The 15230-nt window shown below is 37.0% G+C and overlaps 1 protein-coding gene and 1 long non-coding RNA gene across 2 annotated transcripts; one reads left to right on the plus strand and one right to left on the minus strand.

Moving 5' to 3' along the window:
• Positions 1–35: 35 nt before the first annotated feature.
• Positions 36–2689, plus strand: LOC121812824. The gene is made up of 4 exons (XR_006053353.1): positions 36–217; positions 511–564; positions 1938–1985; positions 2092–2689. It is a non-coding gene; the product is annotated as an uncharacterized LOC121812824 (long non-coding RNA).
• Positions 2690–7717: 5028 nt separating this feature from the next.
• Positions 7718–8847, minus strand: LOC102307968 (butyrophilin subfamily 3 member A2). The gene is made up of 3 exons (XM_005950918.3): positions 8745–8847; positions 8166–8507; positions 7718–8037 (listed from the first exon to the last, which is right to left on the minus strand). Exons 1-3 carry the CDS (start codon positions 8842–8844, stop codon positions 7739–7741), a joined length of 741 nt encoding a protein of 246 aa, XP_005950980.3. The 5' UTR covers positions 8845–8847; the 3' UTR covers positions 7718–7738.
• Between the last annotated feature and the right edge of the window lie 6383 nt (positions 8848–15230).

Raw genomic sequence — 15230 nt, forward strand, 5'->3', positions numbered from 1 at the left:
TATATATATATATATCCCTGTTTTATTTGTTTTTATTTTTATTTTTATTGAATTGTTAATATCTTCAATGTAGCCTTTCCAGTGCCTCACAAAGAGACTGACCTTCCATATAGTCCCTTCCCTAAAAAGGGCATTCTGCTCTGGACTGTTATCTGTGTTTTACTGGTCGATCTATTGTTTTTCTTGGTGGGCCTGCTTCTTCAAAACAAATGCAAAGGTACAGAAACCATGTCTCCCAGAAAGTAGACAGATATAAATAGACTGTTCATTCATGTTAATTTCCTAATATGTCAGGTATTAGATATAATTATTATTATCAGACTTACCAGATAAGTAAATTATACTATTAAAAGAATGCAACACAGGATTATGTTTTGCTTTTGTTGTAGTTTTTTTTAAAATGTTTTAGCTTCTGACATGTTGATTATTAGACATCATTGCGTTAACATTCCCTAACTTTTCCCTTGCTCTCTTTCCTACTAATGGATTTTTTTTTCCTGGGTTTTTCAGTATCAGCCTGTTTTTCATCAGTACAAGGTTCACGCTCATGTGAAGACAACACAGGTGAGAAACTGCATCCTTTTTCAGTGGACACAAAATAAAACAAAATAAAAATAAAATAAAGTCTCAGTCAGTGGATGTTCAGTTTGTGGTTAAAATCATGCAAACAGTTGAATGACCCACAGGGTCATTCTCTGAAACATCAGACAAATCTGAACAAAGTTCCCAAATGACTACCTCAGAATGAGCTAATTTCCTTCCAGAGTAACTTTGTACAGTGCATCCTGAAAGTATTCACAGTGCTTCACTTGCTCCACATTTTGTCATGTTACACCCTTATTTCAAAATTGATTAAATTAATTTTCACCTCAAAATTCTACACCCAATACTCCATAATGACAAAGAGACAAAGTGTAATAAAAAACAAAAATATAACAGGTCTGTAGACAGGTCTTGTTTGTAGACCTTAAAGACAAGTTTGTATCCAAGCACAGATGTATAGAAGGGTACAGAAAAAAAATTCTCCAGCACCTAAGGTGCCAGTGAGCACAGTGGCCCCCATCATTCGTAAAGTAGAAAAGGTTTGGAATTACAAGGGCTCGTCCTAGCCCTGGCCAGTCTGAGCAATCAGGGTAGAAGGGCTTTAATCAGGGCTTTTACTGCTCAGTAAAAGGGACACGAATGCCCATCTAGAGTTTGCCAAAGAGGAGGGACTCTCAGACCATGAGAATCAAAATGATTTGGTTTGATCTGAACCAGGTACTGCTCATTACCTGGCCACTGCCATGCCTTCAGTGAAGCAAGGGAGTCACTTCATCATGATGTGATGATGTTTTTTTCATCAGAAATCTCTAGCTGTGAGAGCAGTCCCTTCTTTCGAATATCAGATTCTCTAAGGTTGTAACATGACAAAATGTGGTACAAGTGAAGTGCTGTGAATACTTCCCAGACACTGTATATAATGAAGCCATAAACATTTTATTTTTCATGCTTTCAATATCAAGTACATCGTGGTGGGTCAAAATCTGGCACTTTTTGAATCACATTTAATTCACATTTATTCAGTTATTTTGAGCCCCTTTAACTCACATCCCTAAGCTCACATCCTGCTTATGTAATTTTTTTAGATTTTTCATTTGTCAAGTGTCCCTGACACAGAAAATACATGGTAACAGAAAAATGAAACAAAAGCATGCAATTTTTAGAAATGTTGACATTAAGTGAACATTATTATTTAAGGTATTTCTATATCATAACCATTTAACAATTTAGTAATGACAAATATCTTTTAATTGTAGTTCAATGATTAGATGCACCGGAAGCACTATAATGCATAATGATAATACAATACATACTGCGTCCATGAAATGCATGTTAAAAACTCCACATTACATCCTCATAACAACCCCACCCTCTTTTTTTTTTTAACATTTCAGTCTTGCAAGAGGAGTACACACAAGTGTCATATGGCCTGGTAGAGAAAGGTAACCTTTATGAGTCACTGATATTTTGTTAGGGTTTTTAAGAATTAATGTACATAAATGATAGCATGTGAGAAAACTCTTTCAAAGTTTTGTATTATCTTGTTAGATGGAGACAACTGAATTGCCATTGATCGCAACCACAACTACTGCTTTGTATGCATCTATCGAGCTTTATATAAAATGATTACTTAACACAGGTGAGAAATATACAGAGAAAATTTATAGAGAAAAAATAGATTTTGAATTTGATACATGTTTCCAAAACAGAACTGGAAGTATCCAGGGAAGACATCGAGACTGTCATCTATTCTTCAGTGAATTGAGGCTCATGCATCCACCCATCCTATCCTGCTTATCCACTGTTGCCAACTCTTCAGTAAGGAGACTATCTCAGTGTCATAGGCCGGGAGGTGGTGTACACCTTGGACAGGTCACCAGTCTGTCACAGGGTTAACACATAGAGTCAGACAACCATTCGTACTCACATTCACCCCTGTGGGGAATTTAGAAACATCAATTAACCTAACCCTACTAACTGACTTACTGACTGAGGCCCATACATTTTTTATTTGCTGGATTTTCTTTTGCTAGACTATTAAACATTAAAGGTTATTATGCTATTAACACAGATTTCTTTTTTTCTCTCTCTCTGAAATGGCACATCTACATTCTTCTGTGTGTATTTTAAATTTTGTTTATTTTGTATTGTCTGCTTTTGTATTTTTTTTTTAACTTTTAGCTTTTTTTGTTTTTCTGCAGTCAGTGTAATTTGTAAAACCAAAACAATAAAGGAACAAAAAATAACAAAGTACCGTATTTTTCAGACCATAAAGCGCATCGGATTATAAGGCGTAATGTCGATGAACGGGTTCTGACTAACATGAGGTTAGCCATTAATAAACTGCAACAACACGATTGTGGATGGATTATCTCAGTTGTTCTCCTGAATGAAGTTTGGTCCGTTTACAGCATCCTGCCATGCGATTGCATTTGTCCCCAACCATCAGGAAACCTCATGTTAACTTTTATCAAGTGGAAAAAAGTTAGCATTCATTCTCCAGCTTCACTATGTTTATGTTATGATAACTTAGCTGTGACGCTAGCGATCACGTAGCACATCATTATATACCAGCTAGCCCAACTTCAGTAATCCTATAAAAGTCACTGCTCTTTAGTTTTCTGTCTTCATTTCTGTTGGAAGTGATAGAAGAGCTGTATGTTTTAATTTAGACAGTTGTTAACTCTCGGTGATGCTGCAGTGTTTGTTTGATTTTGGGACCTGAAGCATAGTTTGGACCCAGATTACTCCGCGAGGCTCCTGACTAGGGTAGCCATAATGCTCCGACACTGCATAAAGCAGTACGGCTTCGTAGCTTACCAAAGTCAGACTAAATAATTTTTTGACAGATTTTTGAGTGTGCCACATAAAATTGGTTCGAGGTCAGTAAGCACAACTAGAATTCATACATAAGGTGCACTGGATTATAAGGTGTACTGACGATTTTGAGAAAATTAAAGGATTTTAAGTGCGCGTTATAGCCCGAAAAAAATATGGAAACTGTTTTTTAGCAGTCAGTGTTTGTTATTGTTGGACAACACTGAAGCCATAGGGATGTGCTTGGAGTGGACAGAAGTTAAATTTGCTTAAGATTAATTCCTGTGTACCCTAATGTCAGGAAATACAGAAAGTACAGAAACCAGTTGGAGAGCCAAGGATATTCAAGTTCTAACACAGATAAAGTTGTACTCTCATTTCATCAGGCTCTTCTAATTAGTTCTTCTATCTAAAACTACCATAATGAATGTATGTTTCAGTGGCAAAGAGCAGATTGTGCCTATTATTACACATGCAAACATAGATTCATCACATCCCCCACCCACTGTATCTATATTGGTCTCTGTCTTAGTCACATTGTTGGTGTCAGTTGAGCGACCTTGTGTTACTTGCTCAGTTTGTTACCACGTTTGAAGATGTTGTTCAAATAAACACAGATGCTGCTTCTTTTTAAAAACATTCACTGTGGTTAGCAACCAACATGACAGCACACTGCTGCTTTATGTTCCTATTAACATTTTAAGCCACTGACATCTATTAAAAACACACCCTCACTAATGCAGCACTGTGTATTTCTGAAAACCACATGCTCAAATTAAGTTCAGCTCAAGTTAACCGGAACATGAACTGACACTAAAAATTTCCATCGCTGTTATGATAGTTCAGTTAAGTATTTATTAAGCATTTATATTTTTACTATTTAGAATGAAAATGAAACACAGTGTTCTTGCTCTCCTTCCCCTTCCAGAGATGCAGCACATGAGCTTGTGTGAGTTTCTTTCTTAACTGAACATGACATTTTCAGATTTACTCGTAGTACTAGTAGGTGTGCTTCAATTGTGCGTCAGTAAGAAACATTGTTGTGTTTCCAATGCGATGCTCAGTTAGTAACCTGTTATGTTGTAAACTGTTTGGATGTGCTTGTGAAAAATACATAATATAGTACTGACTGGACCTTGCAAACTTGTGGTCTCAAGTACACCCAACAGTGCTCAGTACACCCAACTATGAGGAAAAATCAGGAGGAATGTCTAACTCCAGCTTTTCAGTCAGATGAACCACTGGTGCACCTGACTCACACAGTCATTTATGCAATGCTCAACAAATTCTAGCATTATAGCTCATGGCTAGATTTCCCCAGTTCACTGCAGCTAGCCAGTGATGAGAAACTACTTACTGATAAAGTCACACAACAGAGTACGCCCTTGTTTTCTTTTTTATTTTCTTTTTGTTATAAAACCCATTGTTGGAGTCAGGTACAGTGCAAAAATGACTCCCTTAGACTGTTTTTGAGTTTTAGTTTCTTTGTTTTCCACTGCATCACTGGTTTTGTGTTCTTATGTATTTGAAAATATTTTTACCTGCCAGTTGAAAAAACATTACTCCCCTTATGCTCAACCCTCTGCTGTAGCAGTAGCTTGATGTTGAAGTATGGTGACCACAACTTACAAACACCTGCATCTACATTTGAGTTTGATCATTGGATAATAAGCTATTTCCAAAAATATATTTTTTCAAATTTCCAAGCTCCAAGTTGTTGGAATCAGCAGGAAATGCAGATCATACATTGTAAACTGGACCCAAATGCAGACAGGCACAGGTAGACTGCAGGGAACAAAAATTAAATGTTTAGCTGATTAAATAGCTGATGAAAGTACAACATAACAAAAAGAAAATAATACAAAAGGAAACAGACAGTCTGACAATGGACAAAGGGAGACTAAGACAAACAAATATACAAACAAACTAAGAACTGAAATCTAGACCAAATACATGTCAGAATACATGAAGTACATATTAAACCATGAATCAACATAGAATATTCAAATAATCACTAGTAAGTTCAGAAACATAGAAACGCTGGATCAAATGACCCAGGGCCAATGACTACTTATGACTCTTTGTTGCCCCCTAGTGTTTGATACATCTATATACTCTGAATTGCCCCCATGATATAAATAAAGTTACGTTGAAAAAAAAAACCCAAAACAGAACAAACATAGTTTAGGTCTATTTTAGTAGTAGTATGTTCAGCAGTGTGTTACTAAGGGGAATAACATTATTTGAGCACTTGCACAGTTAAAATTGTATTTATTGTACTGCTGTGTTTTTATTCCACTCTGGTGCTATTGGACAGTATGCCATTAGTGTTAGATAATTTTATGGAGTAATGGTTTTTCTCTAGTTAGGTCACCATTTTATTCATATGATCAAGGTGCAATATGGGTGATGCATTTAATTACTTTCTTTAATTAATGCAAATATTCCATCTGCTTTAGGTTTTTCATTTCCTGAGTGGCTCATTGTTTCCTGTGATTCATTCACCACATTGGACTTCAGCACTGCCTCAAGCTTTTACAAGAAATTTGATGTTGTCAGAAAACAGTGTGGAAGGACTCGCATGGAAAACTCACCTGCCTGCCAGCTCTCCACTAGTTTTACTGTCAACCTTCCTCTCACTCAGAGGAAACCTTGTGCCTAAAATGTATAATTTCCACGCAAGACTTTTCTATCTCCCAATTTCACAAATGTCAATTCAGCAGTTCACCTGAAACTCAGTTAACATCCTTCCCACCATTTGCAAAGCTCCTGGTTTAAATAAAACATTTCTGCCTCTCGCTACTAGTATCTGACTTCAGAGTCCATCTCAGCCACCATGACATCATAAGTGTGGCTTGCATGTTATTTCTTGTTTTTTATGGCCATGATTCATTTTAGAATTTTGTAGATCATTTTGTTATATATTAAAGATACAGCTGTCTTTTTCTTATGCCTGTGTTATGCTTAACCCCTTGACCCCTGCATGTAGAATGGAGGTGTGCAGAAACTCCCTAATTGAGTGTCCTTTTTTATTTCTTAGGGCACTCCACTACGGTGGGACCCTGTATAAGTAGGGTCTGTTTCTTCTGTTCCAGTGAATTCCTTACTGCACTGCTGTGTGCTCTGTGTGGACTGAATTCCTTCTTGTACAAATAAAACTTCCAAAGGACAACTCCAGCAGATTTCCTTTATTTAGGCACTAAATTTCCACAGCATCAAAATTTATGTTGACATATATTGAAATGCATCACTTTACACTACTTCACCAAACAAATTCTAAATGTGGTAATTTGCAAATAAACAAAGGAACTGTAACATTACAGCATTTGCTTTAACCAGAAGCAAATTTAAGACCAACCTGCTAGTGCATGAGCATTTCTTCATTCCTGCGAAAAAATGATCACACTATTAATGTGATCGCTGTACTCTTTTTTTTCTTCCTCTGATATCAGTGTACTGTCTTCACAAATACTATGTCCTGAGTCCGTACTCTGTAAACCAGGGCTTGCCACAGTTTCTATATATTGTAACAGTTTCTCTATGCTTAGTAGTAGTTTTTCAGATGCTGTCACTGTTTCATTCAGGCTCCATTTGCATTCTAAGACTTTTTTTTTTAGATCTAAAGATGGTGCACTAGAGGAACCTTTTTCTTGCTCCTTTGAGTGGAGATCCATTTCACTGGCCTCCACCACTTCCTCCATTTTCATTAATTGCAGTTTAAATTTATCTTTCTCTTCTTTCAATTCTTTCTTGTGTAACATCAGTGTCCCCACCATGTTTTTATGTTCTTCCTCCTTCTTCTGTAATTCTTTTGTAAGTTTGGTCATGTCATCCTTCATTTTTTGATTCTCTGTGTGATCCAAGTTCTCTTGTTGTTGGGTCATAGTGGTTTCTGTTATCAAACAGACAAACAGGAAGTTTCACAGCTAATGTGTTTGATGCACTGATGCTTGAAAGTTTAACAGGACACACAAGAACAACTTAAATGTGACTTAATATTAAAATCTCAGTAGGGCATTTAAATAATACATTTGAATTCCAATGTGTTTCAGTGACAAAAATATTTTCAAAAAAATGGTAAAAACCCATCTGTATTTTTTATTGCTACTTTAACAAAACCTATAAACAGACATATGAAGAGTTACACTGTGAATTTCACAAATCCAAGAAAGTTAAAACTAATACACTGATGACTTAACTTACTGTGTTTGTTTTTCCACAAAGCAAAGATGAGTACAAGGACACTCATGACACAAGCAGTCGTGCTGATGGCAATGCAAGCTGCAGAGCTACATGGAGTCCCAAAAAAATCATCTGAAATATGAGAAAAGGTTAGACTTATGAATATATACAAATATAGAAGCATACCCAAATAAAGTTATTTTCTACCTGGAACATGTATGTGTGTCTCTCTGCTCTGGTTGGTGTTCCTCTGTTGGACTCTGCAGGTGATGTTGTTGCTGTGTCTCTTCTCCACAGTCACTCTGCTGCTGACAGTATAGAGGTCATCAGGACCTCTGAGGGTCTCTGTAGGTCCAGCAGAGAGGAGGTTTCCCTCACCGTCCAACCACAGCAGCTCAGGCTCTGGATACCAGCCTGCAGACTCACACTGTAACACCACTCCACTTATGGATTGGTCAATCCCAGTTAACCTTACAACTGCCTGGGAAACACTCCCTGATGAGCAAAATGAGCAGCAATTGAAGGACAGAGTAATAATTATCACCCCAAGCATGCAGTACTAATGGCTATTAAAACACTTCTGAATAAACACATAAAAATTCACAAAAATAACTTCTGCTTACCAACAAAAAGCTGGACAGTAGTCTCTTTATCCAAATCTGGAAAGTAACATCTGTATATTCCTCTGTCTGTGTGTTTTACTTTGGAGAGTTTCAGTGAAATATCTCCATACTTCAGTTTAGTGATGTCTACTGATGTTCGTCCTTTGAAAGATGAATGCTGATTAACATGAAGGTCTTGACCTTCATGCCACACATGGACAAATCTGGGTTTAAGGTCAGGTCTTGCCCACTCAAAGGTCATACCAGAAGCATCTGAAGCCGGTTTCAAATGGCATGGCAAAATAATGTCATCATCCACCATCACAGTTACTGCCTGCGATGGACCAATGACCTGAATCTGACCTGCAAAGATGATTCCTGCAATGAGACCCTTACTTATCCAAACTTATTTTATAAAATCGTTATTTATATGTAACAGCTGAACACAGCAATTGTATGTTTTTTTCAAACCCAATGCCAATCAGCATAACATGTTATGCTATCAGTGACAGTTAAAATCACCCATTACTAAATATCACTCTAAAAAAGATGCAGTCTTTAATCAAGTCTGTTTATTTTGTTTTGTTTTCCCAAAGTTACCTTCACAGCAGCATGTTAGGAGAAGCAGAACAGGGGCCTGATGAAAAATGAAACATGTGAGACTTGATGTAGGCTGCCTCTTATTTCGCTTTAGCACCATGATGTTCTGTGAAAGAATGAATAAATAATAAATTTAAAAAAAAAAAAAAAACTATGTTCAGACTGTGCTGTATTGTGAATATATAAGAACTACTGCTAGATCGATTAATTTGCTGCAATCCAATATTTAACCTCTTTAATGCATAAAAAGATAAAACAGATGTGTACTATTGCATGCATGTAAAAAATAGGAAGAGGAGAGTGAAAGAACCTGCCAGGGCTGCTTTATAGTCTTCTGATCTAAACTCTTTCAAGTGTGCTGCATCAGATTGGTTGTTGGGGTCACATGCTGCCCTCTTGCTGTAATAATACCAGGCGTATTTTTAATCTGTTTGGCCTGCAGCAGTTTTATTTATCTCTTTCTGCCATTGCTTACTGCATTGAATTTTGCATATTGCAAGTTGGAGGTCAGTTACATAAACTGAGTACATTCTGAAACTAAATGTTATGGGTACAAATATTTTGAGAGATGATACTTCCCGCATGTGGTCAACAGCAGAAATTACTATATCTATAAAGGTCCCCGTCATTGAAATCATTGTAATATATATTCAGCAGCATGAACATTCATATGGTTTATGCATTTATACATACAACAGCATTGGATAGTGGTATAGAACCAAACACAAGCTGACAATTTGTATTACCAGTCAAATGTTTCAACACACCCATTCATCTCAAAAATTAGGACTTAGGACTTATTAAAATCAGGAGCTGACCTTATCAAAACAAAACCAGCTTAAGTTAAAGATGAAGAACTTACAAATTAACAGCTAAATTCTAGCCACACAACCAATCATATGACTACCATTAGCCTACTAGTTTGTTTAAATATGGTTGAACCTGGTAATGAGTTTTTTATTGAGTTGTTTACAGTACTCGGTCATAGAATACAAATGCATGACTTCTGTTTCGATAACTGTCATACTCAACCTCAAAATGAATTAACCACTGTCTTATGCAGAAAAATTAATAGTAATATTCAAATTTCCTGAGTAACTCAATCATAAAATGCTGACTATCAAGCTGTCGATTTTTAAAACAACTATTTAAACACGAAGACAGTGTGCCCCCCATCTATATCTACATGACAACTAATCATCACCAAGTAATGTCAAAACAAGATTTCATACCTGTTGTTGCTCTCAACATTTACTTCAGTGCAGTCAGTAAGTGAAAGTACTATAATAATGTACCTTGATCTAGGATTTATGTAGATCAAAGTACACTCTGCTTATCTCTGTCTCTGGTAATTATTGACTTGCAATACTTTGCCTGCTGAGCATAATTAAAGACAAAGCAATAGAAGTGTGTAAGATGTGAGTATGAGTAGTTCAGAACCAATAGTACATTGCTGTTGTAACTTTTCAGGGGGTAAAGGGTTACATCCTGGAAAGATCGGCAGTCTGTTGCAGACCTAACACACGGAGACAGACAACCATTTACACAGACATTCACACATATGGGCAACCCTACTGCCTTAACTGCATGTCTTTGGAAAAAAGGAAGTAGCTGAAGTACTGGGACAGAACACAGATAAACATGGCGAGAACATGCAAACTCTACACAAAAGTAAAAGTTAGTAATTTATTAATTGACCTACACAAATTAAGCTACAGAAAAAGTGCCGATGTGCATTCCAACAGGAACTGGAATTAATAAAGTACAGCAATGAGATTTAACACCAAGTGAGAGTACCTGTGCAAATGTCTTTACCTTTGAAATATACAGTGTTGTCTGTTTGTTAGTTAGAAAAAAAACAAGCCAAAAACAAAAACAAAACTGAAACCCAGTTGTAATGTATACTGATCATACAAACCAAAACAGCTGATGAGTAGAAATTTGTTTTTATAAGAAAGGCAATCGACACCTGTGCAGTATGTGCAGAACTAGGCTGGTAAACCATTAACAGCTTGGAGTTTTTATTGGAGTTTTTTTTTTTTTTTACAATACCCAGACATAAAATACAAATATGTGGCTCTCAGACAACCTCAAAATAAATGTACTCTTTCTTAATGCATAGAAATTGTAGGTGATTGACCTGCCTTATGTTACAGTTAATTATTAATTCTGTTATTCCATTTTGTCACAAAGAAAGATCAGTAGAGCTTCAATAACTGAGAAATGAGAATTTCATATTTAAAAACATTTTTCAAACACAAAGTCAGTTTGATCAGTGTGTTGTACATTATCAACTACTCAGTCACTATTGCAAGTAGAGTATCTGTTGTCTGTAGCATCTGGTCCACATCGAGCACAAAAGTTTCATATGTTCTCTGCTCGTCATCTAGTTTCGATTTGACATTTAATAGGTCATCTTTTTCTTTCAAAAAGTCAGCTGTGTCCTCTACTTGTCGAAGCTTCATCTTGTTCTCATTTCTCCCGGTCTCTATTCTTTCAAGCTGCTGTGCAAGTTGATCTCTGTGTTTCCCAAGCTCCTTCTTTAGTTCCGTCAGGGTATTAATCACTGCATTTTTCTTTTCCAAGCCTATCATCAATCCAACACAGAAACATGTTAAAAAAAACAACTTTTTTTCAAGTGTAACACACAGATCACATAATTTTGAAGAAAATGTTTACATGAAGGTATTATACTAAAGAAGTATGACACAAAGACAACAGGAACTAGAACTCTATTTACCATACAGAAAACTACACCTGTCTACAACTGCAGTTGGAAGCATGTACTAATAAACCCTCTTGATTAAGCTAAAGATGACATCACTTTTGGGGTAATTGTTGGTAAAGTGAATAATAAATCCGTGTATACCATTTTTAAGACTAAAGTAACTAAAGTAGCATTTTCATAGCATTATCTTAGGACATTCTAAGACTCTGCATATCTGGTTTTCTAATTTTGACCACAAGTATTCAATATGTAGTTGCCTTCAATATAGTATCAGAAAAAGATTAATCGCCATTCCATTTTTCTCTGCCATGTTAAAATATCCACTACATAATGACTGCATAACACACGTCAAGATTATTATTTGACATTTCAAAATCAGTAAGTTGTAGACATATGTCCTTATACACACACACATATAGCATATATAATTTTGTTACAGATTAATTAATTACTTTTTAAATTAATTTTGTTGTTTTATGTATACTTACGCACACAGACACACATATACATATACACGGATTTAGTAAATTCAACATAACTTTCACATCTAGAGATTAACATTTTTGCCCATTCTTCATTTCAAAATAGTTCAAGCTCAGCCAGATTGGATGGAGTGTGTCTGTGAACAACTGTTTTCAAGTCTTGTCACAGACTTTGGACCATTCTAACACATGAATATATTCTTTGATCTAAACTATTCCATTGTAGCTTTTGCTGTATGTTTAGTGTCACTGTCTGTTGGAAGGTGAATCTCCTTTCCAGTCTCAAGTCATTCGCAGCCAACTCCAACAGGATTGCCCTGTATTTGGCTCCATCCATCTTCCCATCAACTCTAACTAGCTTCCCTGTCCCTGCTGAAGAAAAGCATCCCCAGAGCATGATGCTGCCACCACCATGTTTCACAGTGGGGATGTTGTGCTCAGGGAGATGAGCAGTGTTACTTTTCCGCCACACTTAGTGCTTTGCCTTTAGTCCCAAAACTTTACCTTCAATCTGGTCTGTCATGTTATGCTGTGCAGCAGGCAGGATGAAGGACCCAAACGCAGGACTCAATGAAAGGAATATCCCAGGGAGGCAGCTTTATTTAGCCTGTACAAAACCTCTATCATGAGATACAAGGAAACTAAACTAGAAACTCAAACATGAAACTCCACCTAGAAAACTAGGAAACTAGAAGACAAAAACTGGGAATCAGAACATTACCAGAAACACAGAGGAAACACACAGCACTGTGAGGGTATGATGTGATGAAGGGCAGTGGAAAACACAGTGTTTAAATACACAAAGGAGTAACAAGGAAATGAAACACAGCAGAGAGTAATCAAACAAAATGAAATGGGGAGAAAGCAAAACTGAAAACATTAACGAAGGATACAAATCTGTCAAAGTAAAACAGGAAACACAAGACGGGCACGGAGACGTGGAATTAAGAGACGCAGCACACAGGGAAGACAGAGTGAACATGGAGCACAGAGAAAAGAGTAACAAACTGTGACATGGAGACATGACTGACTTTGGAGACACACAAACATAGAGAAGAAAACATAACTGACTCAACATGACACATGAAATACGCAGGAGGAAGATTACAAAACCTAAGATCTAAAAATCACTAAAGTGTAACCAGAAACTAACAGAGACAAAGAACATAAATAATCAAAAACAAAAACACTGAGTCACCAGACTCAGGACAATGACATCGTCTGAGCAGAGCACCTTCTTCCACATATTTGCCCTTACAAGGCTCCTGGCAAACTCCAAACATGACTTCTTATGTCTTTCTGTCAGCCATGACTTCTTGCCACTTTTCCATATAGGCCAGATTTGTGGAATACACGACTTGTAGTTGTCCTGTGGACAGATTCTCCCACCTGAGCTATGGAAATCTGCAGCTCCTCCAGAGGGACCATGGATTGAACAGTGCTCCTTGAGAGGAGTTCAAATGAGCACTGTTTTTAATTAGGGGCATTGGAGTACAGGGGGCTGAATACAAACACAAGCCACACATTCAGATTTTTATTTGCTTAAAATTGTCAGGGGCCAGGAGGAGCCTCGCCAGGTTTGGTCATGACACTGCCTCTGCACCGGGGTCCTCTGCAGTTTCCAGCAGTCAAAATCCGGGGCAGAGGAATACTTAAGGCCAGTGTCGCTTCTCCTTGTGCTCCTTGCAGTTTTGGATCTTCCCAGTCCTCAACTTTTTGCAGTTAGAACTCTCTTTTTCTGCACACTAGACTACCTGCTCACTGGCTGTTGGAACAGGATTGTTACTCATCTGCCTGCCCGTTTGTCCGCACTATATTGGATTGTTCAGCACCCTCTGGATTGGCACTCCTGGTTTCATTCCACACAGTCTCAATTTCCCACCTGGCCACCTACTGATACCCCTCCCCACTCTGGCTCACTCCTGATTTCTGTTTTTTGCCTGTCATCCTCCTACCTGTCCTCAGGCCATACTCCTTTGCTAACCCGTATCTTATGTGCTACTTTGTGTTGGTCTATCACAGAAAATCTCAATAAAAAACATTGAAGTTTGTGGTTGTAAGGTCACAAAATTTGTAAAGGTTTAAGCGGTATGAATACTTTATCAAGTCACTATACACACACACACACACACACACTGCTAATTTTGGTCCAAATGGGGCTGAGACTCTGTTACTCCATAAGAAAGACAGTTATTAGAATAGCAGCGGCCAAACCAAACTCATTAATACAAATAAAGTGTAACCAAATAAAAATAATAACAATAATAATGATACACAGAATGCTACTGCAGATACATATGACTCCGGTTTCAATTAATTATTTCCACTGTTTCTGTTAAGGATTTTTTTTCTTTAGATTTCTTAAAATTGCTAGAAATCATAACATGAATTGTAACAGTTAAACAGCTGTCTCTTACCTGTGGACCCATTTTTGCAACAAGTAGAACAAGCAAATCCAGCAAGAACCAAAACAATGGTTGCAACAACAGCTAAAATGAAATAAAAGAAACAAAACTTGGTTTAATCTTTAAAAAAAAAGAAAAAAAAATGATTTGATGTATTTTTTTAAGTGACAAACAATATTTTAATACACAGTTTGTCAGTCAGTTTGAAAAGCAGTAATGTGAGCTCCCGTTTTCATGTCGTGACTGGGCACAGATTGTGTTTTGCACAAATTCAGACATTTGCATACAACTGAAAGCAAGGCAAAAGGACAAACTGGACTGGAGAGAGACTAGGACAATATATAAACACTCAAGAAAGTCGAGGCGGGCTGGCTAGATGGAAATCTTTACCCATATCACTCATGGGAAGGGTCGCCGCTATAAAAATGATGGTCTTGCCAAAAATAAACTATTTATTTTCAATGATCCCAAATAAGCCATCACAAGATTGGTTCAGATCTCTAGACTCGTATATTTCTAAATTCCTTTGGAAAAATAAACCCCCACGTATCAGCTTAAAAACACTACAAAGCACCAAGGATAAAAGAGGATTAGATCTGCCTAACTTTAATCACTATTTTTTAGCCAACAGGCTTCAGTTCATCTCTAGATGGTTTAAACACACCCTCTTAGATGAACCTTGGATAGATGTAGAACAGGCACTATGTAATAACCTAGAAATTTCAGACCTGCCATTTATCAGCTCAAACATCAAACGACATGATTGCTTTAAAAGCATCAATATTAGCTCTTCTCTGACAGCATGGTGGGAGTTTCTAAAATTGACGGCGTCTTCATTAATCCCATGCAAACGTACACCTATCTGGAACAA

Source organism: Haplochromis burtoni, unplaced genomic scaffold (genome assembly GCF_018398535.1).
Source record: "Haplochromis burtoni strain Fernald_Lab_line unplaced genomic scaffold, NCSU_Asbu1 Contig_867, whole genome shotgun sequence".
NCBI classification, from domain to species: Eukaryota; Metazoa; Chordata; class Actinopteri; order Cichliformes; family Cichlidae; genus Haplochromis; species Haplochromis burtoni.

Coding starts and splice junctions, on each gene's coding strand:
- LOC102307968 (XM_005950918.3), bottom strand. CDS start 8,844: ATGGTGCTAAAGCGAAATAAGAGGCAGCCTACATCAAGTCTCACATGT. Junction 8,508..8,744: donor CCTAACATGCTGCTGTGAAG/GTAACTTTGGGA, acceptor TCATCTTTGCAG/GTCAGATTCAGGTCATTGGT. Junction 8,038..8,165: donor TACTGTCCAGCTTTTTGTTG/GTAAGCAGAAGT, acceptor TTTGCTCATCAG/GGAGTGTTTCCCAGGCAGTT.